The sequence below is a fragment of the Heterodontus francisci genome, chromosome 3, assembly GCF_036365525.1.
Source record: "Heterodontus francisci isolate sHetFra1 chromosome 3, sHetFra1.hap1, whole genome shotgun sequence".
Taxonomy (NCBI): domain Eukaryota; kingdom Metazoa; phylum Chordata; class Chondrichthyes; order Heterodontiformes; family Heterodontidae; genus Heterodontus; species Heterodontus francisci.
The window spans coordinates 201,385,841-201,412,421 of NC_090373.1; the positions used below are offsets into that span (position 1 = coordinate 201,385,841).

Sequence of the window (26,581 nt, forward strand, 5' to 3'; positions counted from 1 at the left end):
ACCCATGACAACAACCCTGTTACTTCTGCACCTTTCCTAAATCTGCCTCCCAATCTGTTCCTCCGTGTCTCTGTTGCTATTGGGGGGTCTATAGAAAACTCCCAACAAAGTGACTGCTCCTTTCCTGTTTCTGACTTCCACCCATAATAACTCAGTAGACAAACCCTCCTCGATGACCTCCCTTTCTGCAGCTGTGATACTATCCCTGATTAGCAATGCCACTCCCCCACCTCTTTTACCTCCCTCTCTATTCCTTTTGAAACATCCCAACCCCGGAATATCCAATATCCATTCCTGCCCCTGTGATATCCACGTCTCCGTAATGGCCACAACATCGTAGCTCCAAGTACTGATCCATGCTCTAAGTTCATCACCCTTATTTCTGACACTTCTTGCGTAGGTAGGTGGTAGGAGAATGGTGGGGATGTGGTAGGGAATATGGGGTTAATGTAGGATTAGTATAAAATGGTGGTTGTTGGTTGGCACAGACTCAGTGAGCTGAAGGGCCTGTTTCAGTGCTGTATCTCTAAATAAATAAATGAAAATAAAAATCTCTGGCAGGACCCCAGGAAACCCCTCCCTTGCTTCCCATAGCATCCTAGGATACACCTGGTCAGGCCCTGGGGATTTATCCACCTTAATGCGCTTCAAAACCTCCAACACCTCCTCCTTTGTAATGTTGATATGCTCCAGGATATTGCTGTTCCCTCCCTTGAACTCACTCGCTTCGATGACCTTCTGAACGGTAAATACAGACGAGAAATAATTCATTTAAGACCTCGCCCATTTCCCGTGACTCCACACATAGATTGCCACACTGATCCTTAAGGGGACCTACTCTCTCCCTAGCTACCCTTTTACTCTTAATATACTTATAAAATCTTTTAGGATTCTCCTTTATCTTATCTGCCAGGGAAATCTCATGGCCCCTGTTCGCCACCTAATTTCCTCCTTAAATGTAGTCCTACATCTCCTATACTCCTCGAGGGACTCTCTTGATCTCAGCTGTCTATACCCGACATATGCCTCCTTCTTTGTCCTGACCAGACCCTCAATATCCCTCGTCAACCAAGGTTCACTCAACTTGCCAGCCTTGCCCTTCCATCTTCCAGGAACATGCCGTCCCTGAACTCTTCTTATCTCACTTTTAAAAGCCTCCCACTTGCCAGATGTCCCTTTACCTTTAAACAGCCTCTCACATTCAACTTTTGAGAGTTCCTGTCTGATGCCATCGAAATTAGCCTTCCCCCAATTTAGGACTTCAACCTGAGGACCAGTCCTATCCTTTCCCATAACTATCTTGAAGCTAACAGAGTTATGGTTACTGGTCCCAAAGTGCTCCCCCACTGACAGACCAACCACCTGCCCCTCCTCATTTCCTAAGAGGAGGTTGAGTGTAGCCCCTTCTCTAGTAGGGCCATCCACATACTGCTTCAGAAAACTATCCTGGACACACTTAACAAATTCTTCCCCATCTGATCTCTTAGCACTTTGGCAGTCCCAGTCAATATTAGGGAAGTTAAAATCACCTACTATTACAACCCTATAAATCCTACTATTACAACCCTATAATTCCTACACTTATCTGTGATTTCCCTACATATATGCTCCTCCACGTCCCTCTGACTATTGGGGGTCCTATAGTATAATCCCATCAAAGTGATCACCCCTTTCTTATTTCTAAGTTCTACCCATATGACCTCGCTAGACATTCCCCCCGGGATATCCTCTCTAAGTACTGCCGTGATGTCCTCCCTGATCAAGAGTGCAACTCCCCCTCCTCTCTTACCTTCACCTCTGTCACGCCGGAAGAATCAGTACCCCGGAATATTGAGCTCCCTCAACCACGTTTCCATAATAGCTATAATATCACAATCCCATGGACCGATCCATGCTCTGAGTTCATCTGCCTTACCTGTAAGCCTTCTTGCGTTAAAGTAAATGCAGTTTAGCCTATCAGACCTTCCACGCTCCCTGTCCTGCCCCTGCCCAGCCTGCCTACTGGACTTGATTGCTTTAACCTCTACATTTGCCACAACAATCTCATCGGAGAGACTACTACTTTGGGTCCCAACCCCCTGCAAGACTAGTTTAAACCCCCGCCCCCCGCGTAGTACTAGCAAACCTCCCCGCAAGGATACTGGCCCCCTTCCAGTTTAGATGCAACCTGTCCTTCTTGTACAAGTCACCTCTGCACCGAAAGAGATCCCAATGATCCAAGTATCTGAAGCCCTCCCGCCTACACCAGCTCCTCATTTGCCTTATTCTCCTATTCCTACCCTCACTAGCATGTGGCACAGGGAGTAATCCTGAGATTACAACTATGAGGTCCTGCTTTTTAACCTTCTGCCTAACTCCCTATATTCACTTTACAGGACCTCATCTCTCATCCTGCCTATGTCATTCATACCAATATGGACCATGAACTCTGGCTGCTCACCCTCCCCTTTCAGATTGTCCTGCAGCCGCTCCGAGACTCCTTGACCCTCGCACCAGGGAGGCAACATACTATCCTGGAGTCTTGTTTGTGACCACAGAAACACCTATCTGCACCCCTTACGATAGAATCCCCGATCACGATATCTCTTCCACCCCTTTTCCTTCCCTGCTGTGCAGCAGAGCCCTCCGTGGTGCCACGAGCTTGGCTGTTGCTGCTTTCCCCTGGGAGGTCATCCACCCCAACAGTATCCAAAGTGGTCTATCTGTTTGAGAGGGGGATGGCCACAGGGGACTCCTGCACTACCTGCCTGCACCTGCTACTCTGTCTGGTGGTCACCCATCTCTTTTCTGCCTGTGCAGCCATTACTTGCGGTGTGACCACCTCACTAAACGTGCTATCCACGACGTCCTCAGCATCGCAGATGCTCCACAGTGAATCCACCCGCAGCTCCAGCTCCATAATGCAGGTAGCCAGTAGCTGCAGCTGAATACACTTCCTGCACACATGGTCGTCAGGGACACTGGAATCGTCCCTGATTTCCCACATCGCGCAGGAGGAGCATTTCACGGGGCTGAGCTCTCCTGCCATGACTTACCCTTTGGTTAATTAGTTACTCCCTTAATTTAAAAATACTAATTCCACTAGGGGCCTTGTTCTACCCACTCCAATCTAAAGTCCTTAAAAACAAAACACTTTAGTAGTACTCACCTTATCACCAGAGGTTTTTTTTCCAACAAAAAAAAACTTACCTCTTTTTTTTTGAAGATATTTAAATGCACTGACAGCAGTGACTCACCAACCAATCACCTTGCAGCTCTCCTCTGATGTCACTGTTGGCTTCTTTTTTCAAAACTCCAGTGCGCTGTAAGAGGTCTGACTACTCTCATACAGGCCCACTCTGCTCCTCTCCTCTCCAGGAAGGTAAGAGACTGGGCCTCTATCCTCGGGTTCGATTTATAGGCTCCGCTCTCAGCGTTCTCCCCCTAGGTCTGCTCCATTCCTCTCCTCTCTGCTCCTGGAAGGTAAGAGACTGGGCCTCGATCCTCCGAGGAGTCTGGAGTATTGTGAACTATGAGGAGGAAAGTGATAGAGTTCAAGAGGGCATAGAAAGGCTGGCAGAATGGACGAACACATGGAAGATGAAAATTAATGCAGAGAAGTGTGAGGCGATACATTTTGGTAGGAAGAATGAGGAAAGGCAACATAAGGATAAAATTCTACAAGGGGTGCAGGAACAGAGGGATCTGGCGGATTCACGCAAACATCATGGAAAGTGGCAGGGCAGGTTGAGAAAGTGGTTAATAAAGCATATGGGATCCTGCATTTTGTAGATGGAGGCTTAGACTGCAAAAGCAAGGAAGTTATGGTGAAACTTTATAAAATACTGGTTCAGCCCTGACTGGAATATTGTGTCCAGTTTTGGGTACCGCATTTAGGAGGGATGTCATGGCATTGGAAAGGATGCAGACGAGAGGATGAGAGAATTCAGTTTTGTGGATAGATCAGTGAAGCTGCAGCTGTTTTCCTTAGAGAAGAGAAGGGTGAGAGGAGATTTGATAGAGGTGTTCAAAATTATTAGGGGACTGGACAGAATAAGAGAGAAATTGTTCCCATTGACAGATCGGTCGATAACCAGAGGACACCTATTTAAGGTGATTGGCAAGTGAACCAGAGGCGGCATGAGGAAAACTTTTTTATGCAGTGAATGGTTAGGATATGGAATGCGCTGTCTGAGATTGTGGTGGTGGCAGATTAAATCATGGTTTTCAAAAGAAAATTGGATAATTATCTGAAAAGAAGAAATTTGCAGGACTATGGAGAAAAGGCAGGGGAGTGGGACTAGCTGAGTTGCTCTGATAGACAGCCGGCATGGGCACAAGAGGCAAAATGGCCCCCTTCTATGCTGTAACCATTCGATGATTCTATTCGAAGATTCTATAGGGAACTTGCAGGTCGTGGCATTCCCATGCGTCTGCTGCCCTTGTTCTAGATGGTAGAGGTCATGGGTTTGGAAGGAACTGTTGAAGGAGCCTTGCCGAATTGCTGCAGTGTAACTTGTAGATTGTGTACACTGCTGCCACTGTGTGCTAGTGTTGGAGAGAATGAATGCTTAAGACGGTAGATGGTGTGCTGATTAAGTAGGCTAAATTGTCTTGGATAGTGCCGAACATCTTGAAAGTTGTTGGAGCTGCAGTCATCCAGGCAAGTGGACAGTATTCTGTCACACTCTTGACTTGTGCCTTGTAGATGGCGTCTGACTTTAGGGAATCAGGTGATGAGTTATTTGCCACAGTATTTACAGTAGAGAAAGAAAATGTTGTCGAGGAGAATACTGAGATTCAGGCTACTAGGCTAGATGGGATTGAGGTTCACAAGGAGGAGGTGTTATCAATTTTGGAAAGTGTGAAAATAGAAAAGTCCCCTGGGCCAGATGGGATTTACCCTAGGATTCTCTGGGAAGCAAGGGAGGAGATTGCAGAGCCTTTGTCCTTGATCTTTATGTCGTCATTGTCGACAGGAATAGTGCCGGAAGACTGGAGGATTGCAAATGTTGTCCCCTTGTTCAAGAAGGGGAGTAGAGACAGCCCTGGTAATTATAGACCTGTGAGCCTTACTTCGGTTGTGGGTAAAATGTTGGAAAAGGTTATAAGAGACAGGATTTATAATCATCTTGAAAAGAATAAGTTCATTAGCGATAGTCAGCACGGTTTTGTGACGGGTAGATCGTGCCTCACAAACCTTATTGAGTTTTTTGAGAAGGTGACCAAACAGGTGGATGAGGGTAAAGCAGTGGATGTGGTGTATATGGATTTCAGTAAGGCGTTTGATAAGGTTCCCCATGGTATGCTATTGCAGAAAATACGGAAGTATGGGATTGAAGGTGATTTAGTGCTTTGGATCAGAAATTGGCTAGCTGAAAGAAGACAGAGGTTGGTGGTTGATGGCAAATGTTCATCCTGGAGTTTAGTTACTGGTGGTGTTTTGGGGCCACTGCTGTTTGTCATTTTTATAAATGACCTGGAAGAGGGTGTAGAAGGGTGGGTTAGTAAATTTGCGGATGACACTAAGGTCGGTGGAGTTGTGGATAGTGCCGAAGGATGTTGTAGGGTACAGAGGGACATAGATAGGCTGCAGAGCTGGGCTGAGAGATGCCAAATGGAGTTTAATGCAGAAAAGTGCGAGGTGATTCACTTTGGAAGGAGTAACAGGAATGCAGAGTACTGGGCTAATGGGAAGATTCTTGGTAGTGTAGATGAACAGAGAGATCTTGGTGTCCAGATGCAAAAATCCCTGAAGGTTGCTACCCAGGTTAACAGGGCTGTTAAGAAGGCATATGGTGTGTTAGGTTTTATTAGTAGGGGGATCGAGTTTCGGAGCCACGAGATCATGCTGCAGCTGTACAAAACTCTGGTGAGACCGCACCTGGAGTATTGCGTGCAGTTCTGGTCACCGCATTATAGGAAGGATGTGGAAGCTATGGAAAGGGTGCAGAGGAGTTTTACTAGGATGTTGCCTGGTATGGAGGGAAGGTCTTACGAGGAAAGGCTGAGGGACTTGAGGTTGTTTTCGTTGGAGAGAAGGAGGAGGAGAGGTGACTTAATAGAGACATATAAGATAATCAGAGGGTTAGATAGGGTGGATAGTGAGAGTCTTTTTCCTCGGATGGTGATGGCAAACACGAGGGGACATAGCTTTCAGTTGAGGGGTGATAGATATAGGACAGATGTCAGAGGTAGTTTCTTTACTCAGAGAGTAGTAGGGGCGTGGAACACCCTGCCTGCAGCAGTAGTAGACTCGCCAACTTTAAGGGCATTTAAGTGGTCATTGGATAGACATATGGATGAAAATGGAATAGTGTAGGTCAGATGGTTTCACAGGTCGGCGCAACATCGAGGGCCGAAGGGCCTGTACTGCGCTGTAATGTTCTAATTCTAATTCTAATTCCCAACCTCCAACCTGCTCTTCAAGCCACAGTATTTCTATTGCTGGTCAAGTTATGTTTCTGGTCAATGGTGACCCCCAGGATGTTGATGGTGGGGGATTCAGCGATGGTAATGACATTGAATGTTACAGGATCACGGAATTGTTACAACGCAGAAGGAGGCCGTTCGGCCCATCATGTGTCTACCGGCTCTCCTAATGAACAATTCACCTAGTGCCACTCCCCCGCCTTTTCCCTCTAACCCTGCACATTCTTCCTTTTCATACAACTATATAATTCCCATTTGCATGTTTCAATTGAACCTGCCTCCACCGCTCTCTCAGGCAGCGCATTCCAGACCTTAACCATTCGCTGCATGAAAAAGCTTTTCCTCATGTCGCTTTTGCTTCTTTTACCAAATACTTTAAATCTGTACCCTTTCGTTCTCAATCCTTTCATGAGTGGGAACAGTTTCTCTCTATCTACTCTGTCCAGACCCCTCATGATTTTGAATACCTCTATCAAATCTCCTCTCAGCCTTCTCTTCTCCAAGGAAAACAGTCCCAATTTCTCCAATCTATCTTCATAACTGAAGTTCTTAATCCCTGGAACCATTCTCATGAATCTTTTCTTTATCCTATCTAAAGCCTTCATATCCTTCCTAAAGTGCGGCACCCAGAACTGGCCACATACTCCAGCTGAGGCTGAACTATTGTCTTACACAAGTTCAACATAATTTACTTGTTCTTGTACTCTATATTGCTGCTAATGAAGCCCAGGATACTGTATGCTTTATTAACCACTCTCACAACCTGCCTTGCCACCTTCAATGACTTATACACGTATGCTCCCAGGTCCCTCTGCTCCTGCTCCCCCATTAGAATTGTACCCTTTATTTTCTACTGTCTTTCCATGTTCTTCCTCCTAAAATGTATCACTTCACATTTCTCTGCATTGAACTTCATCTGTCAACGGTCCGCCCATTCCATCAACTTGTCTATGTCTGTTTGAAGTTCTACATTATCCTCCTCACAGTTCATAATGTTCCCAAGCCTCATATTATCTACAAACTTGGATATTGTGTCCTCTACACCAAGGTCTAGGTCATTAATATATGACAGGAAAAGCAAGGGTCCCAACACTAACCCCTGGGGAACTCCACTACAAACTTTCCTCCAGCCTGAAAAACATCCATTAACCACTACTTTTTGTTTTCTGTCACTCAGCTAATTCCTTATCCATGTTGCTACTGTCCTGTTTATTCCATGAGCTATAACTTTGCTATTGTGTGACACTGTATCAAATGCCTTTTGGATGTCCAGGTACACCACATCAACAGCATTGCCCTCATCAACTCTCTCTGTTATCTCTTAAAAAAACTCCAGCAAGTTAATTAAACATGATTTTCCCTGAGGAAATCCATGCTGGCTTTCTTTAATTAACCTAAATTTGTCCATGTGACAATTAAATTTGTCCCGGATTAATGTTTCTCGAAGTTTCCCCACCACCAAAGTTAAACTGACTGGCCTGTAGTTGCTGGGCTTTGCACCCTTTTTTGAACAAGGGTGTCATTTTTGCAATTCTTCTGACACCACCCCCGAGTCTAAGGAAGACTGAAATATTATGGCCAGTGCCTCTGCAATTTTCACTCTTACTTCCCTCAGTATCCTTGGATGTATCTCAATCATTCCTGTTGCCTTATCCACTTTGATGACAGACAGCCAATCCAACACCTCCTCCTTATCAATTTTAAACCCTTCTAGTGTCTGAATTACCTCCTCATTCGCCATTACCTGGGTTACATCTTCTTCTTTGGTAAAGACCAATGCAAAGTATTCATTTAATATTTCAGCTATGCCCTCTGCCTCCGTGTGCCAATCCCCTTGGTGGGCCCTAATTGGCCCCACACCTCATTTTAGCACCCTTTACCTTTTGTGTCTACAGAAAACTTTGGAATTCCCTTTAATGCTAGCTGCCAGTCTCATTTCATGGTCTCTCTTTGCTTCTCTTATTTGCTGTTTCACTTCCCCTCTGAACGTTCTATACACAGCCTGGTTCTTAATAGTATTCTCTACCTGGCATGTGTCATAAGCACGCGCTTTCTTCTTTATCTTACTCTTTATCTGTTTTGTCATCCAGGGAGCTCTGGATTTGTTTACGCTACCTTTCCCCTTCAAGGGAACATACCTTGACTGTGCCTGAACTATCTCTTCTTTGATGGTAGCCAGTTCAGCTACCATTTTCTCTGCCAACCTTTGACCAATTTATTCGTGCCAGATCCATTCTTAGCCCATTGAGGTTGGCTTTCCGCCAGTTAATTATTCTTACTCTGGATCGTTCTTTGTCCTTTTCCATAGTCAGCATAAACCTTCTGATACAATGATCACTGTCCCCTAAATGATCTCCTACTGACACTTGATCCACTTAGCCCACCTCATTCCCAAGAACCAGGTCTAGCAGTGCCTCCTTTCTTGTTGAACTAGAAACATACTGCTGTAGAAAATTTTCCGGAACACACTCTAGAAACTCTTGCCCCTCCTTTACACTACTCATATCCCAGTCTATGTTTGGTTAATTAAAGTCCCCCATTATAACTGCCCTATAATTTTGCACCTCTCTGTAATTTCTTTGCAAATTTGTTCCTCGACATCCTTCCCACTAGTTGGTGGCCTATCGACAACACCAAGCAATTTAACTGCACTTTTTCTGTTCCTTAGCTCGGGCCAAATAGATTCTGTTCTTAACCACTCTGGGACATCCTTTTTCTCAAGAACTGCAATTCTCCTTTAACAATACCACCAACCCTCCCCCTTTTTTTTTCTTTCCTATCTTTCCTGAACACCTTGTATCCAGGCATATTTAACACCCACTATTGCCCTTCTTTGAGCCAAGTCTCAGTTATAGCCACAACATCATATTTTGACATGCCAAACTGCATCTCTAACTCACTAGTCTTATTAACAACACTCCATGCATTCACATACATTCATACACATTAACCCTGATTGAGACTTTATTACTTTCTTTCTTACTTTGACCACAAACTTACTATTCTCTAGTGCTATCTATCTCTGCCAGTATTCTGTGCACCTTGGTATTCCTCTCTGACATTTCCTCCTGGTTCCCACACTGCTTACAAGTTAGTTTAAACTCTCCCCCATAGCACTAGCAAATCACCCTGCAAGGAAATTTGTACCAGCTCTGTTCAGGTGCAACCTGTCCAGCCTGTACAGGTACCACCTTCTCCAGAACTGGTCCCAGTGTGCCAGGAATCTAAAGCCCTCCCTTCTGTACTATCTTTCCAGCGACGCATTCATCAGCACTATCTTCCTATTTCTATAGTCACTTGCACGTGATATTGGGAGAAATCCAGAGATTATTACTTTTGACGTCCTGCCGACTAATTAATTTCTGACCTAGCTCACTAAACTCTTTCTGCAGGACCATATACCTCTTCCTACCTATGTCATTGGTACCAATGAGGACCATGACTGTTGGCTGTTCACCCTCCCCCCCTCAGAGTGCTCTGCAGCTGTTCAGTGACATCCTTAACCCTTGCACCAGGGAGGAAACACACCATTCTGGATTCGTATCTGCGGCCGTAGAAATGCTTGGCTGTTCCCCTGGCTATCGAATCTCCTATGATCATTGCTCTTCCAGCATTCTTTGTGCCCCCTGTGCAGCTGTGCCAGCTGTGATGCCATGGCTTTGGCTCTGGCTGCACTCCCCAGATGAACCATCACTTTTCTCAGTATTCAGAGCTCAATACCAGTTGAACAGTGAGACACATTCAGGGGTCTCTTTCACTACCTGATGGTTTCTTCTTGACTGTCTGATGGTCACCCGTTCCCTCTCTTCCTGCATACTATTAAGCTGTAGAGTGTCCACATCTATAAATGTGCTATCCACATGAATTCACTGCAGTGTCGCTAGCTGCTGCTCAAACTCCGAACACCTGACCTCAAGCTGCTACACCTGACGACACTTCCTGCACAAACAGTTATCCAGGTTACGAGAAGCATCCTGGAGATCCACATAGCACAGCATGAGCACTCTGCAGGTTGGAGCAGCCCTGCATTCCTTTATCTTTGGTTTATAACCTTGTTATTGCGAACAAACCTTTACCAATAATAATAAACCTTGCTACTATTGTCATGCAGGCCCCCACCTGCCAGGAATGAGGCACATTAATTTCGGCACATGGATATTAAAACCTCACATTGTTTCTGGGAAGAAGAGGCCTATCACAAGGGCTGCCAGACTGGCTGGAAAGACATTTTTTGCATAGTAACGGACAGTGCTCAAAAGGACAAAGGGGCTATTCCCTGCTCCAATTTAACCCACAATGGGCCTTTGATTACCAGGTATTGTGTGCAGAGGAGACATTCTAAGGTCTGCTAAGACAAGACAATCCACAAGGGCCAGGATGATTAGGCCTGCTGGTCACATGACTAACTGGCTGTTGCAGGTTTTTTGAACTTGCCACAGAGAATTTGAACTCAGAAAGCTCTTGGCTCCTGGACTGAAGCAGACATCCTCTCCTCCTGTCTGGTCCCATCTCTTTCTCATGAAACTGAAACCCACTGAAGACACATGAACCCCAAGGGAGAAAAGTCTCGTACAGTAAACAAGGTTTAAGAAGAATACTGGGCCCCAACGAAAAGCAAGATCAACCTGCAAAAGGACCCTACAGTGAGCTCGAAGAACCGTAACAAACTCTTCAAATATTGCCTCAAACTACGCCACTTTATTTTTTCTTCCGCTCCATTCTGTCCCTATCTGCATGTGTATCGCGTATGCATGCTAGCGTGGGCGTGTCGTGTATCCATAGGCGTTAACTAAATTAGAGTTTAACTTTAAGTTTAATAAATTTCACTTTTCTTATTTAAACTTAAGAAAGCCTGTTTGTGCTTGTTTCTTTGCCTTATAACTGGAAAGCGGTGACTAAGGATTCACCAAGGGGGAGCTCAAAATACAGTGTGTTAAAAAATAAAATCCAGTTACAGTAAGACCAGGTGAAGGCTGAAAGGAAACCCCTAGACCTCTATCACACCTGGTCATAACACTATTAATAAACCTTACTAATGTTAATAAACCTTCTTTATACTGAAAAACCCGAATACTTAATACGCCTAATTAGTAGTAACAAACCTTACCTGAATAAAAGATAACACACATCAGCTTATTTCCTAGTTTAGATAACTAGGAAATACCCACCACCAACCTACCTGCCTCCCTGTGATTTCACACATCAATTTTTCTTTTTTATTAATTCATTCATGGGATGTGGGCGTCGCTGGCCGGGCCAGCATTTATTGCCCATCCCTAATTGCCCTTGAGAAGGTGGCGGTAAGCTGCCTTCTTGAACCGCTGCAGTCCATTTGGGGTAGGTATACCCACAGTGCTGTTAGGAAGGGAGTTCCAGGATTTTGACCCAGCAACAGTGAAGGTATGGCGGTATAGTTCCAAGTCAGGATGGTGTGTGACTTGGAGGGGAACTTGCAGGTGGTGGTGTTCCCATGCATTTGCTGCCCTTGTCCTTCTAGTTGGTAGAGATCGCAGGTTTGGAAGGTGCTGTCTAAAGAGCCTTGGTGCATTGCTGCAGTGCATCTTGTAGATGGTACACACTGCTGCCACTGTGCATCGGTGGTGGAGGGAGTGAATGTTTGTAGATAGGGTGCCAATCAAGCGGGCTGCTTTGTCCTGGATGGTGTCGAGCTTCTTGAGTGTTGTTGGAGCTGCACCCATCCAGGCATGTGGAGAGTATTCCATCACACTCCTGACTTGTGCCTTGCAGATGGTGGACAGGCTTTGGGGAGTCAGGAGGTGAATTACTCGCCTCAGGATTCCGAGCCTCTGACCTGCTCTTGTAGCCACGGTATTTATCTGGCTACTCTGGTTCAGTTTCTGGTCAACAGTATCCCCCAGGATATTGATAGTGAGAGATTCAGCGATGGTAATGCCGTTGAATGTCAAAGGGAGATGGTTAGATTCTCTATTGTTGGAGATGGTCATTGCCTGGCACTTGTGTGGCGCGAATGTTACTTGCCACTTATCAGCCCAGGCCTGGATATTGTCCAGGTCTTGCTGCATTTCTACACGGACTGCTTCAGTATCTGAGGAGTCACGAATGGTGCTGAACATAGTGCAATCATCCGGGAACATCCCCACTTCTGACCTTATGATTGAAGGAAGGTCATTGATGAAGCAGCTGAAGATGGTTGGGCCTAGGACACTATCCTGAGGAACTCCTGCAGTGATGTCCTGGAGCTCAGATGATTGAGCTCCAACAACCACAACCATCTTCCTTTGCGCTCGGTATGACTCCAGCCAGCGGAGGGTTTTCCCCCTGATCCCCATTGACCTCAGTTTTGCTAAGGCTCCTTGATGCCACACTCGGTCAAATGCTGCCTTGATGTCAAGGGAGGTCACTCTCACCTCATCTCTTGAGTTCAGCTCTTTTGTCCATGTTTGAACCAAGGCTGTAATGAGGTCAGGAGCTGATTGGCCCTGGCGGAACCCAAACTGGGTATCACTGAGCAGGTTATTGCTAAGCAAATGCCGCTGGATGGCACTGTTGATGACACCTTCCATCACTTTACTGATGATTGAGAGTAGGCTGATGGGGCGGTAATTGGCCGGGTTGGACTTGTCCTGCTTTTTGTGTACAGGACATACCTGGGCAATTTTCCACATTGCCGGGTAGATGCCAGTGTTGTAGCTGTACTGGAACAGCTTAGCTATGGGCGCGGCAAGTTCTGGAGCACAGGTTTTCAGTACTATTGCCGGATTATTGTCAGGGCCCATAGCTTTTGCAGTATCCAGTGCCTTCAGTCGTTTCTTGATATCACACGGAGTGAATTGAATTGGCTGAAGTCTGGCATCTGTGATGCTGGGGACTTCAGGAGCAGGCCGAGATGGATCATCAACTCGGCACCTCTGGCTGAAGATTGTTGCAAATGCTTCAGCCTTATGTTTCGCACTGATGTGCTGGGCTCCCCCATCATTGAGGATGGGGATATTTGTGGAGCCACCTCCTCCAGTTAGTTGTTTAATTGTCCACCACCATTCACGGCTGGATGTGGCAGGACTGCAGAGCTTAGATCTGATCCGTTGGTTATGGGATTGCTTGGCTCTTTCGCACGTTGCTTACGCAGTTTGGCACGCAGATAGTGCTGTGTTGCAGCTTCACCAGGTTGACACCTCATTTTGAGGTATGCCTGGTGCTGCTCCTGGCATGCCTTCCTGCACTCTTCATTGAACCAGGGTTGGTCCCTTGGCTTGATGTTAATGGTCGAATGGGGGATATGCTGGGCCATGAGTTTACAGATTGTGGTTGAGTACAATTCTGCTGCTGCTGATGGCCCACAGCGCCTCGTGGATGCTCAGTTTTGCATTGCTAGATCTGTTTGAAATCTATCCCATTTAGCACGGTGGTAGTGCCACACAACACGGTGGACGGTATCCTCAATGTGACGGCGGGACTTCGTGTCCACAAGTACTGTGCGGTCGTCATTCTTACCAATACTATCATGGACAGATGAATCTGTGGCAGGCAGATTGGTGAGGACGAGGTCAAGCATGTTTTTCCCGCTTGTTGGTTCCCTCACCACCTACCGCATACCCAGCCTTTCTGAACGTTGGCTCTGAATCTCCAGACTGATAGCAGTTAGCCCCACTCAGCACTCGCTGTTTCCTGCTCTCTCGGTGAACTCTCTCTCTCCTGGGCTCTTTATGCCCCGCTCCTCTCTCACTGGTTCCTGTTCTCTTCATGAACTCTTGCTCCTTCTCTCTCTTGGACTCTTTATGCCCTGCTTCTCTCTCGCTGTTTCCCGTTCTCTCGGTGAACTCTTGCTCTGTCTCTCTTCTGGGCTCTTTATGCCCTGCTCCTCTATTACTATTTCCCACTCTCTCAGTGAACTCTCGCTCTCTCTCTCGGGCTCTTTATGCCCGCTCCTCTCTTGCTGTTTCCCGTTCTCTCGGTGAATGCTCCTGTCAAGGAGAGATGGTTTGATTCTCTCTTGCTGAAGATGGTCATTGCTTGCCATTTGTGTGGCACAAATATTACTTTCCACTTATCAGCCCAAGCCTGAATGTTGTCCAAGTCTTGCTGCATGCTGGCATGGACTGTTTCAGTGTCTCAGGAGTTGCGAATGGTACAGAATGCCGTGCAACCATCAGCAACACCCTCACTTATGACCTTAAGATGGAGGGGAGTTCATTGATGAAGCAGCTGAAGATGGTTGGGCCTAGAACACTACTCTGAGGAACTCCTATGGCTCGTTGATGTTACACAGTTAAATGCTGCCTTGATGTCAAGGGCTGATACTCTCACCTCACTTCTGGAATTCAGCTCTTTTGTCCATGTTTGGACCAAGGCTGTATCAAGATCTGGAGTTGAGTGGCCCTGGTGGAACCCAAATTGAACATCGGTGAGCAGGTTATTGCTGGGTAGTGCCGCTTGATAGCACTATTGATGACAACTTCCATCACTTTGCTGATGATTGAGAGTAGATTGATAGGGCAGTAACTGACTGGATTGGATTTGTCCTGCTTTTTTGTGGCCAGTGTACTGGAACAGCTTAGCTAGGGGAACAGCTAGTTCTGGAGCATTAGTCTTTGGTCCTACAGCTGGGAATCACTTGGGCCCTCCTCTTTTTACTATAAACCAATGTATAATTTGTAGGAATACTGCTTGAACAGGACCGAGTTGCTGTAATATCTCTTCAGTGAGACGACGGGATTCTCAAGACTGAAGAGACAGATGGGGAGGGAGATGGAGATACTGAGTACCACCTTATACAAATAGAAACAGAAAATGCTGGAAATACTCAGCAGGTCTGGCAGCATCTGTGGAGAGAGACAGAGAGAGAGATGACGTTTTAGGTTGATGAACCTTTCTCTACCAGCAATGTTAACTGTGTGTCTCTCTCCACAGATGCTGTCAGACCTGCTGAGTATTTCTAGCATTTTCTGTTTTTATTTCAGATTACCAGCATTTGCAGTATTTAGCTTCTGTACCAGCTTGCACAACAAAGCTCCCTCTAACAATTCCGACCTTGAAGTTTTTGTATGATTGACAATGAGTGACTCAAAATATCTGAACAGTAAAAAGCACAAATTTTTAAGATCTGGCCTTTTCTAATTTTTTACTGATAGCACTTAATAACAATCACTGCAGATGACATAACATTTTCTTACCTTTTAAAAACAGAATCAGATTTTACACCTCACAGTCCATGAATCAAATCCCATTGGTTGTATGCCACACTTATTGGACATGTAACACAGAAGTATTATACAGTATGACTTTCTTACCCCGTTAGAGATTTCTGGCAAACCTCCAGTTGCTCCTGTAAGTGGGGTAGAAGCTGTCCCATTGTGTCATCTCCCACACAACACTGGACCACTGTTGGAATTTCATGAGCTCGCTGCATAATTTTTGTCCATGATTTATCAACATTTTGGAAACGTTTTGCTTCCTGGATAAAAATGGTACAATGTCATCAACGACAGAGTTTTGCAAGATCAGAACTGCAGTTGTATCATGATGAATTCCCTAGATAACTTCAGATCAATTTAGATTTTTAACATTAATAATGCCCATAAGAGAACAGTATTTCAATTGCTATGGTATTTCCTTTGAATTACAGTCTTTTCCTATAGTTGCAGTTCAGTCTGGAATAGTAGACTTGGTAACACTCGATTAACACGAGCAACAGAATCCAAATATCTTTTGCAAAATCTGCTTTAACACTATGGAATTCGCCTTTCAGGTATATGGAACAGCCTGACTGGCCAATATCCTCCACTAGGAAAAGCAATAAAAATAAAAGGTAACATTCTTTCTTGTTTGGTTACTGCAGGGATGAATTTCCTTGGTGTTTTTGATGTCTAATTCAGGTAAATAACTTTTTGCGAAAGTAGAGCTAACCAGTCTTAAGCCATTCAATTGCTTCCTCTCAAGTTCCCTCACATATTAGGGGCTAGATTTTAATAGCACACTGCGATATTTGATGCTGGGCCCCATTTAAATGAAAGGGGCGGGATGGCCACCCCCAATGACGTAGAGAGGGTGGCTGCTCAGTCCTCAGCAATGACGTCCAGTGCCACTGTGCAGGCTTCAGTGCTATTTTTTAAAGGGCTTCAAGCCCTGACAGATTATTTGAATTATTAAAGTCACCATCACCTTTGATTTGAATAAAATCAGTTAATTACACGCCAAAGTCCCTCTTCCACTCCTGCAATGATGAAACAATGTATTTATTTCCCTCTCACCCTGAAAAACCATTTTTGCCGGTCCCGACATTTCAACCCCAAACATTGCACTCTTTGCCCTTCAACCCCTTCTAAGAACACAAGAAATAGGAGCAGAAGTAGACCATGTGGTCCATCGAGCCTGCTCCACCATTCAATATGACCATGGTTGATCTTGGGCTTCAATTCCACTTTCCTGTCCACTCCCCATATCCCTTGTTTCCCTGCAAGAACAAAAATCTATCATTCCCAGCCTTAAATTCAATGATGGAGCATACACAACCCTCTGGAGTAGAGAATTCCAAAGATTTACAACCCTTTGAGTGTAGTAATTTCTCCTCATCTCAGTCCTGAATGATCAGTCCCTTATCCTGAGACTGTGTTCCTGCATTCTAGATCCCCTGACCTGTGGGAACAATCTCTGAGCTTCGACCCTATCAAGCCCTTTCAAAATCTTGTTTGTCTCAATTAGATCACCTCTCATTCTTCTAAACTCCAGAGAATATAGGCCCAATTTACTCAGCCTCTCATCATAAGGCAACCCCCTCATCCCAGGACCAATTTAGTAAATTTTCACTGCACTGCCTCCAGTGCAAGTATATCCTTTCTTAAATGTGGAGACGAAACTGCACACAGTATTCCAGCTATGGGTCTCACCAAAGCCCTGTACAATTTTAGTAAGACTTCTTTATTCCCATACTCCAACCCCCTTGCAATAAATGGCCAACATGCCATTTGCCTTCCGAATAGCTTGCTGCACCTGCATGTTAACTTTGTGCGTTCCTTGTACGAGTACCCCCAAGTCTCTCTGAACATCAACACTTACCAGTTTCACACCTTTTAAAAAATATTCTGCTTTTCTATTTTTACAGCCAAAGTGAAAACTTCACACTTCCCTACATTATACTCCATTTGCCATCTTGTTGCCCACTCACTTAACACTAATATCTCTTTGCAGGTTTTCTTTGTCCTCCCCGCAAGCTAACCTTTCCACCAAGCTTTGTATCATCAGCAAACTTAGATACATTACTCTCTATCTCTTCATCCAAGTCATTAATATAGAGTGTAAATTGCTGAGGCCCTGGCACTGATCCTTGCGGAAGCCCATTATTCACTGCCTGGCGACTTGAAAATTCCCCATTTATACCCATTCTCTGCTTCCTGTCTGTTAACCAATCCTCTCTCCACACTAATATATTACCCCCAACACCATGAGCCCTTACCTTGCCTATTAATTTTTTAGGTGGCACCTTATCGAATGCCTTTTGAAAATACAGGTATACGACATCTACTGGTTCCCCTTTCATTACCCTACTCATTACATCATCAAAAAACTCTAATAAATTTGTCAAACAGGATTTCCCTTTAGTAAAATCAAGCTGACTTGCTCTAATCATACTATTCTTTTCCAAGTGCAATGTTAAGATTTCTTTAACAGTAGTTTTCAGCATCTTCCCAAAGACTGACATTAGGCTAACTGACCTGCAGATCCCCATTTTCTCTCGACCTTCTTTCTTGAAAAGTGGAGTAACATTTGCCAACTTCCATTCTGACAGGACCATCCCTGAATCTAAGAAATTCTGTAAAATCATAGTCAGCGTATTCATTATCTCTGCAGCTATCTCTTTCAGAACCCTAGGATGTAGGCCATCTGGTCCCAGGGACTTGTCAGATTTTAGTACCTCAAGTTTCTCCAATACTTTTTCTCAGCTGATATCAATGTCCTCAATTTCCTCACTACCTTCCCACCATCCCCTCAGCCAATTGAATCAATTTTTACCCCTCCCCCACAACCCACCCTGAGAATTTCACTGCTCCTCCCTCCCCACCAGTGTCACGCCTTGGATGTCCGTGTGGACATCCGAAGGCACGGGGGTTCCGGCCAATGGCCGGAATATCGGCATGGAATGGCCGTCGGGACCAGTTAAGTTTAATATTCAAATGAAGGCCCAGCTGCCGAGTGGTGAGGGGGCCCCACCGAGGCCTCGCTGCCACGGGTAAAATGAATCGGGGCCTTCTCGGCGTTGAGGGTCATGGCAGGCCTCTCCCAGAAGAATTTTCTGGGCTCCCCCACCATGACCCTCGATGTCGGAGGGCTAGTAAAATTCAGTCCCTAGGTCTTTCCTGTGATTTTCCCATGGTTCCTCCCACATATACCTATTTTAATGGAGTAACTGGCTCTGCAGCTCCAAGTTTCTTGCTTTGACATTAGTAATGAATAGGATCAGCCGAGGCAAGTAGAACTGAGGAGTTTCTAAACCTAAAAATTATGGAGAGTTTCACTCATAATTTCTGCTGCTGAGAACGACATTTTGCAGCAGTTTGCTTCTGCTTATGCAAACCTGGACTTACTGCTCTGGCTGCACCACCTATTATTCACAGTGGAGGTTTATCAGAAGCAGGCATGATATTTTTATCAGATTACCTTTGTATGCTATTATCAGAGAAGATGTGGAACAAACAAAGAATGGAACAAGGGAGAGTTAAGAAAGCACATAAAGTTGAGCAAGCCACCAGATAGCACTTCCCCCATAGAATGTATGCAGGTACCTCAGGTCAGAAGCTGGCCGAGCGTGTCTACCCTGAGGCACAGTGTGACTTTTGAGCAGAGAGATCGACCATTGATATGCTGTTCTCCCTTCGTCAGCTACAGGAGAAATGCCGCGAACAACAGATGCCCCTCTACATTGCTTTCATTGATCTCACCAAAGCCTTTGACCTCATCAGCAGATGTGGTCTCTTCAGACTACTAGCAAAGATCGGATGTCCACCAAAGCTACTAAGTATCATCATCTCATTCCATGACAATATGAAAGGCACAATTCAGCATAGCGGCGCCTCATCAGACCCCATTCCTATCCTGAGTGGCGTGAAACAGGGCTGTGTTCTCACACCCACACTGTTTGGGATTTTCTTCTCCCTGCTGCTCTCACATGCGTTCAAGTCTTCAGAAGAAGAATTTTCCTCCACACAAGATCAGGGGCAGGTTGTTCAACCTTGCCCATCTAAGAGTGAAGACCAAAGTACGGCAAGTCCTCATCAGGGAACTCCTCTTTGCTGACGATGCTGCATTAACAGCTCACACTGAAGAGTGTCTGCAGAGTTTCATTGACAGGTTTGCGGCTGCCTGCAATGAATTTGGCCTAACCATCAGCCTCAAGAAAACGAACATCATGGGACAGGATGTCAGAAATGCTCCATCCATCAATATCGGCGACCACGCTCTGGAAGTGGTTCAAGAGTTCACCTACCTAGGCTCAACTATCATCAGTAACCTGTCACTCGATACAGAAATCAACAAGCACATGAGAAAGGCTTCCACTGCTATGTCCAGACTGGCCAAGAGAGTGTGGGAAAATGGCGCACTGACACGGAACACAAAAGTCCGAGTGTATCAAGCCTGTGTCCTCAGTACCTTGCTTTACGGCAGTGAGGCCTGGACAACGTATGTCAGCCAAGAGCGACGTATCAATTCATTCCATCTTCGCTGCTTCCGGAGAATCCTTGGCATCAGGTGGCAGGACCGTATCTCTGACACAGAAGTCCTCAAGGCGGCCAACATCCCCAGCTTATACACACTACTGAGTCAGTGGCGCTTGAGATGGCTTGGCCATGTGAGCCACATGGAAGATGGCAGGATCCCCAAGGACACATTGTACAGCAAGCTCGCCACTGGTATCAGACCCACCGGCCGTCCATGTCTCCGCTTTAAAGGCGTCTGCAAACGCGACATGAAGTCCTGTGACATTGATCACAAGTCATGGGAGTCAGTTGCCAGCGATCACCAGAGCTGGCGGGCAGCCATAAAGGCGTGGCTAAAGTGTGGCGAGTCGAAGAGACTTAGCAGTTGGCAGGAAAAAAGACAGAAGTGCAAGGGGAGAGCCAACTGTGTAACAGCCCCGACAACCAATTTTTTCTGCAGCACCTGTGGAAGAGTCTGTCACTCTAGTATTGGCCTTTATAGCCACTCCAGGCACTGCTCCACAAACCACCTCCAGGCGCTTACCCATTGTCTCCTGAGACAAGGAGGCCAAAGAAGAAGAAGAGAAGACCTCAGGTCAAAAGAGGACATTGCCAAGGATATAAATGTAAGAAATAAAAACAGAAAATTCTAGAAATACACAGCAGGTCTGGTAGCATCAGTGGAGTGAGAAACAGAGACAACGTCGTGGCAGTGGCTCCGCCCACTGTCTAAAAAAGCTGCATAGCCCTGGTTACCTTCACAACCACTGCCATCACCATCCTTGCCCTGCTCTAAGGCTTCAGGTCTGCCTGCAATATGTGGCAGATTTCAGTCAGCTCCTCCTTTGTGAAGCAAAGACATCCACATACTGTTCCTCGCTGTTGTTGAGGAAGGAGGAATATTCCTTGGGTGCATATGACCTCCTCCGAGAGCCCTTCTCATCCTCCACCTCCTCCCTCTTTGAGCAGCTTGTCCTCTTCTGCGTCGGCCCTGCTATTTTTTCCTGTAACGCTGCAGGCCAACTCTGATAGAAACTACTGCACCCATGACTGGGAGGAAGCAAGTGATCTGAACAGAACCACCTGCAACATCACTCCTCGTAGACTTCAGCAACTTTAAATAGCACTATAAAACTCTGATGAAAGGTCAAAGACCTGAAACGTTAACTCTGTTTCTCTCCACAGATGCTGCCAGACCCGCTGTGTATTTCCAGCACTTTTTGTTTCTATTTCAGGTTTTCAGCATCCGAAGTATTTTGCTTTTATCTTGTAACTAAAATCCTCTATCCCTGGAACCATTCTGGTAAGTCTCCTCTGCAACCTCTCAAGGACCGTCACATCCTTCCTGAAGTATGGTGACCAGAACTGGATGCAATACTCCAATTTGGGCCTAACCAGAGCTTTATAAAGGTGCAGCATAACTTCCCTGCTTTTGTACTCAATGCTTCTATTTCTGAAGCCCAAGATTCCATATGCCTAGCTAACCACTCTCTCAATATGTCCTGCCACCTTCAACAATCTATGCACATGCACCCTCAGGTCTCTCTGTTCCTGCAGACTCATTAGAACAGTGTCATAAGTATCTTTGGTCTCTCCCTATTCCTTCTGCCAAAATGCATCACCTCACACTTGTCGGTATTAAATTCCATCTGCCACCTGTCTGAAGGTCGATAAATAAACTGGGCCAGATGAGTTACATCCTAAGTGTTGAAGAAGGTGGGCTGTAAAGATAGTGGATGCATTGGTGGTGATCTTTCCAAATTCCAATATATTCTGGAAAGGCTCCTGCAGACTGGAAAGTAGCAAATGTCACTCACACTATTTAAGAAAGGAGGGAGAGAGAAACGGGGAACTACAGATCTGTTAGTTTGATGTCAGTAGTAGGGAAGATGTTAGAATCTATTATAAAATCACATCTAAGGATGTGATAAATGGACACTTGGATAATAATGATCTGATTGGGCAGAATCAACATGGATTTATGAAAGGGAAATCATGTTTAACAAACCTATTGGAGTTTTTTGAGGATGTTACTTGTAGCATAGATAAAGGACATCCAGTGGATGTGGTGTATTTGACTTTTCAGAAGGCTTTTGATAGGGTCCTACACAGGAGGTTGGTAAACAAAATTAGACAACATGGGATTTGGGGTAATATACTGGTATGGATTGAGAATTGGTTAACGGACAGAAAGCAGAGAGTGGGAATAAATGGGTCATTCTCAGGATGGCAGGCTGTTACTGGTGGAGTACCACAAGGAACCGTGCTGGGGCCACAGCTATTCACAATCTATATAAATGATTTGGCGGTGGGGACCAAATATAATATTTCCAAATTTTCTGATGACAAAAAACTAGGTTGGGATGTAAGTTATGAGGAGGATGCAAGGAGGCTTCAAGGGGACTTGGACAGGCTAAGTGAATGGGCATGAACATGACAGATGTATATAATGTGTATACGTATGAAGTTATCCATTTTCGGAAAATTAACAGAAAGACAAAGGTGAGAAGTTGGGAAGTGTTGATATCCAAAGGATTCTGGGTGTCCTTGTTCGTGAGTCACTAAAAGCTAGCGTGCAGATGCAGCAAGCAATTAGGAAGGCAAATGGCATATTGGCCTTCAGTGCAAGGCGATTTGAATAAAGGAGTAAAAATGTCTTTCTGCAATTGTATAGAGCCTTGGTGAGACCACACCTGGAGTATTGTGTACAGTTTTGGTCTTCTTATCGAAGGAAGGATGTACTTGTCAAAGAGGGATGTAGATCGAATGTTTTCCCTGGCTGGTGAGTCTAGAAACAGGGGACATAGTCTGAGAATAAGGGGTAGTTCATTTAAGACTGAGATGAGGAGGAACTTTTTCACTCAAAGAATGGTGATTCTTTGGAATTCTGTACCCAAGAGGGCTATGGAATCTCAATCATTGAGCATGTTCAATGACAGTAAGCGATATGGGGATAGCGTGGGAATGTGGCATTGAGATAGATGATCAACCATGATCTAATTGAATGGCAGAGCAGGCTCGATGGACTGAATGGCCTACTCCTACATTCCCACTCCGCTTGCCTATCAATGTCCAGTTGCAGGTGGTTCATACCATCCTCACTGTTTGCCACACCTCCAAGTTTGGTGTCATCGGCAAATTTTGAGATTCTACTCTGTATTCCAAGATCTTAGTCATTTATAGATAATGTAATGAGTGTTTCCATTTTTTTGTTAACTTTTGAGAATGTGTGTTTTCAAAATGGCAAAAGATTCCATAGATGCTGGAACTGTGGGTGTTTTTTAAAAAGGTCACCAGAAGATTGGGACTGAGTTTGAACCGTAAACAGTTACTTGAAGGCACCTATTTTCAAATAACCCAACAGGGGTTGTTTTTGATTTGGAGAGATGTTTACAAAGGAGTGACAAACCAAGATTTATAGTGGTCAAGAGACTTGACTTCCAGAATGTTTTTTGGTTTCATTTTGAAATGTTAAAAAAGCCAGTCGGTTTTGCCTGCAACAGAAGAACAGCTCAGCTCTCTCTCTTGAAAAGAAATCCTGCATCCAATGTTTCAGATTCCTATTTCTTCCTGTTTTTGAATGAACCGTGCATGTTTAAAGAAACCTTGCACGTCGAATGTGTGGGAACTGAAACCTTGGCCGGAATTTTACACCCAACCAAAGAGCAGGAAGCTAATGGGAGGAAAGATCTTGCAACAGTTTCTATCATGAGGGACAAAGTATTTGACAAACTAATGGGACTAAAGGCAGACAAGTCACCAGATCTTGATGGCTGACATCCAAAGGTTTTAAAGGAAGTGGCTGCAGAGATAGTGGAGGCACTGGTCGAAATATTCCAGAACTCACTGGATTCTGGGAGGTCCCAGCGGATTCGAAAAATGCTAATGTGATGCCCCTGTTCAAGAAGGGAGGGAGACAAACAGCAGGAAACTATAATAAAAGCAAAATACTGCGGATGCTGGAAATCTGAAATAAAAACAAGAAATGCTGGAACCACTCAGCAGGTCTGGCAGCATCTGTGGAAAGAGAAGCAAAGTTAACACTTCGGGTCAGTGACCCTTCTTCAGAACAGTTCCGAACAGACGTAACTAGTGGAGTGCCACAAGGATCAGTCCTAGAACCTCAATTATTTACTATCTATATTAATGACTTGGAGGAGGGGGCAGAGTAATATATCCAAATTTGCTGATGATACAAAAATAGATGGGAGGGTATGTTGTGATGAGGACATAACGAATCTGCGAGGGGATATCTTGGCAGATGGAGTTTAATGTAGGAACGTGTGAGGTCATGCACTTTGTTAGGAAGAATCAAAAGGCAGACTTAGTTAAATGGAGAGACTCCAAAAAAGTACAGCACAGAGGGATCTGTTCTTGTGCATGAAACAGAAAAAGTTAGCATGCAGGTGCAGCAAGTAATTAAGAAGGCAAATGGAATTTTGACCTTTATTGCTGGGAGGTTAGAGTTTAAAAATAGGGAAGTCTTGTTACAACTGTACAGGGTGTTGGTGAGGCCGTACCTGGAGCACTGTATACAGTCTTGGTCCCCGTATTTAAGAAAGGATATACTGGCATTGGAGGCAGTTCAAAAGCGATTCACTGGGCTGATTCCTGGGATGAAGGGGTTGACTTATCGAGAATGGCTAAACAGGTTAGGCCTTTATTCATTGGAGTTTAGAAGAATGAGAGGTGATCTTATTGAAATGTACAAGATTCTGAGGGGGCTTGACAGGGTAAATGTTGAGAAGATGTTTCCACTACAGGGGGAATCTCGAACTAGGGGACATAGTTATAGAATAAGGGGACACTCATTTAAAACAGAGATACGAAGAAATTTCTTCTCAGAGGGTAGTGAATGTCTGGAATTCTTTACCTCAGAGAGTCGTGGAGGCTACATCACTGTAAGTATTTGAAGAGGAGGTAGATAGATTTTTGAAATATCAGGGAGTTGAGGGCTGTAAGGAGCTGGCACGAAAGAGGAGTTGAGGACTGGGGCAGATCAGCCATGATCTTATTGAATAGCAAGGCAGGCTTCAGGGGCCGAATGGCCAACTCCTGCTCCGATTTCTTATGCTCTAGTGGTGTCCCATCTGTGCTGGGAGGATTTACAGGAAATCAGTGGCTGGGGCCATATCCAAAACAAAAGTGTCAATTAATGAAATTGGATCAGCCAGCGTTAGGGATATTGTATTCACCAAGGAGAAGGACTTGGTGGATGATGAACCTCGGGAAGGGAGTGCAGATAGTCTCAGTCATCTCATTATCAAAAAGGAGGAGTGTTGGGTGTCTTGCAAAGCATTAAGGTAGATAAGTCCCCAGGGCCTGATGGGATCTACCCGAGAATACTGAGGGAGGCAAGGGAAGAAATTGCTGGGGCCTTGACAGAAATCTTTGCATCCTCATTGGCTACAGGTGAGGTCCCAGAGGACTGGAGAATAGCCAATGTTGTTCCTTTGTTTAAGAAGGGTGGTAAGGATAATCCAGGAAATTATAGGCCGGTGAGCCTTACGTCAGTGGTAGGGAAACTAGTAGAGAGGATTCTTCGGGACAGGATTTACTCCCATTTGGAAACAAACGAACTTATTAACGAGAGACAGCATGGTTTTGTGAAGGGGAGGTCGTGTCTGACTAATTTGATTGAGTTTTTTGAGGAAGTGACGAAGATGATTGATGAGGGAAGGGCGGTGGATGTTGTCTATATGGACTTTAGTAAAGCCTTTGACAAGGTCCCGCATGGCAGACTGGTGCAAGAGATGAAGTCACACGGGATCAGAGGTGAGCTGGCAAGATGGATACAGAACTGGCTCAGTCACAGAAGACAGAGGGTAACAGTGGATGGGTGTTTTTCTGAATGGAGGGATGTGACTAATGGTGTTCCGCAGGGATCAGTGCTGGGACCTTTGCTGTTTGTAGTATATATAAATGATTTGGAGGAAAATGTAGCTGGTCTGATTAGTAAGTTTGCGGACGACACAAAGGTTGGTGGAGTTGCGGACAGTGATGAGGATTGTCAGAGGATACAGCAGGATATAGATCGGTTGGAGACTTGGGCGGAGAAATGGCAGATGGAGTTTAATCCGGACAAATGTGAGGTAATGCATTTTGGAAGGTCTAATGCAGGTGGGAGGTATACAGTAAATGGCAGAACCCTTAGGAGTATTGACAGGCAGAGAGATCTGGGCGTACAGGTCCACAGGTCACTGAAAGTGGCAACGCAGGTGGATAAGGTAGTCAAGAAGGCATACGGCATGCTTGCCTTCATCGGTCGGGGCATAGAGTATAAAAATTGGCAAGTCATGTTGCAGCTGTACAGAACCTTAGTTAGGCCACACTTAGAATATTGCGTGCAATTCTGGTCGCCACACTACCAGTAGGACGTGGAGGCTTTGGAGAGGGTACAGAGGAGGTTTACCAGGATGTTGCCTGGTCTGGAGGGCATTAGCTATGAGGAGAGGTTGGAAAAACTCGGATTGTTTTCACTGGAACGACGGAGGTGGAGG

General features: G+C 45.2%; 1 protein-coding gene across 1 annotated transcript in view; it reads right to left on the minus strand.

Moving 5' to 3' along the window:
• LOC137367179 (dynein axonemal heavy chain 8-like) overlaps positions 1–26,581 on the minus strand; it is a 2,062,041-nt gene that overhangs the window by 1,061,307 nt on the left and 974,153 nt on the right. The window contains exon 63 of the mRNA XM_068028615.1: positions 15,681–15,844. Coding sequence (XP_067884716.1) covers positions 15,681–15,844 — 164 coding nt within the window. The remainder of the gene's footprint in view (positions 1–15,680; positions 15,845–26,581) is intronic.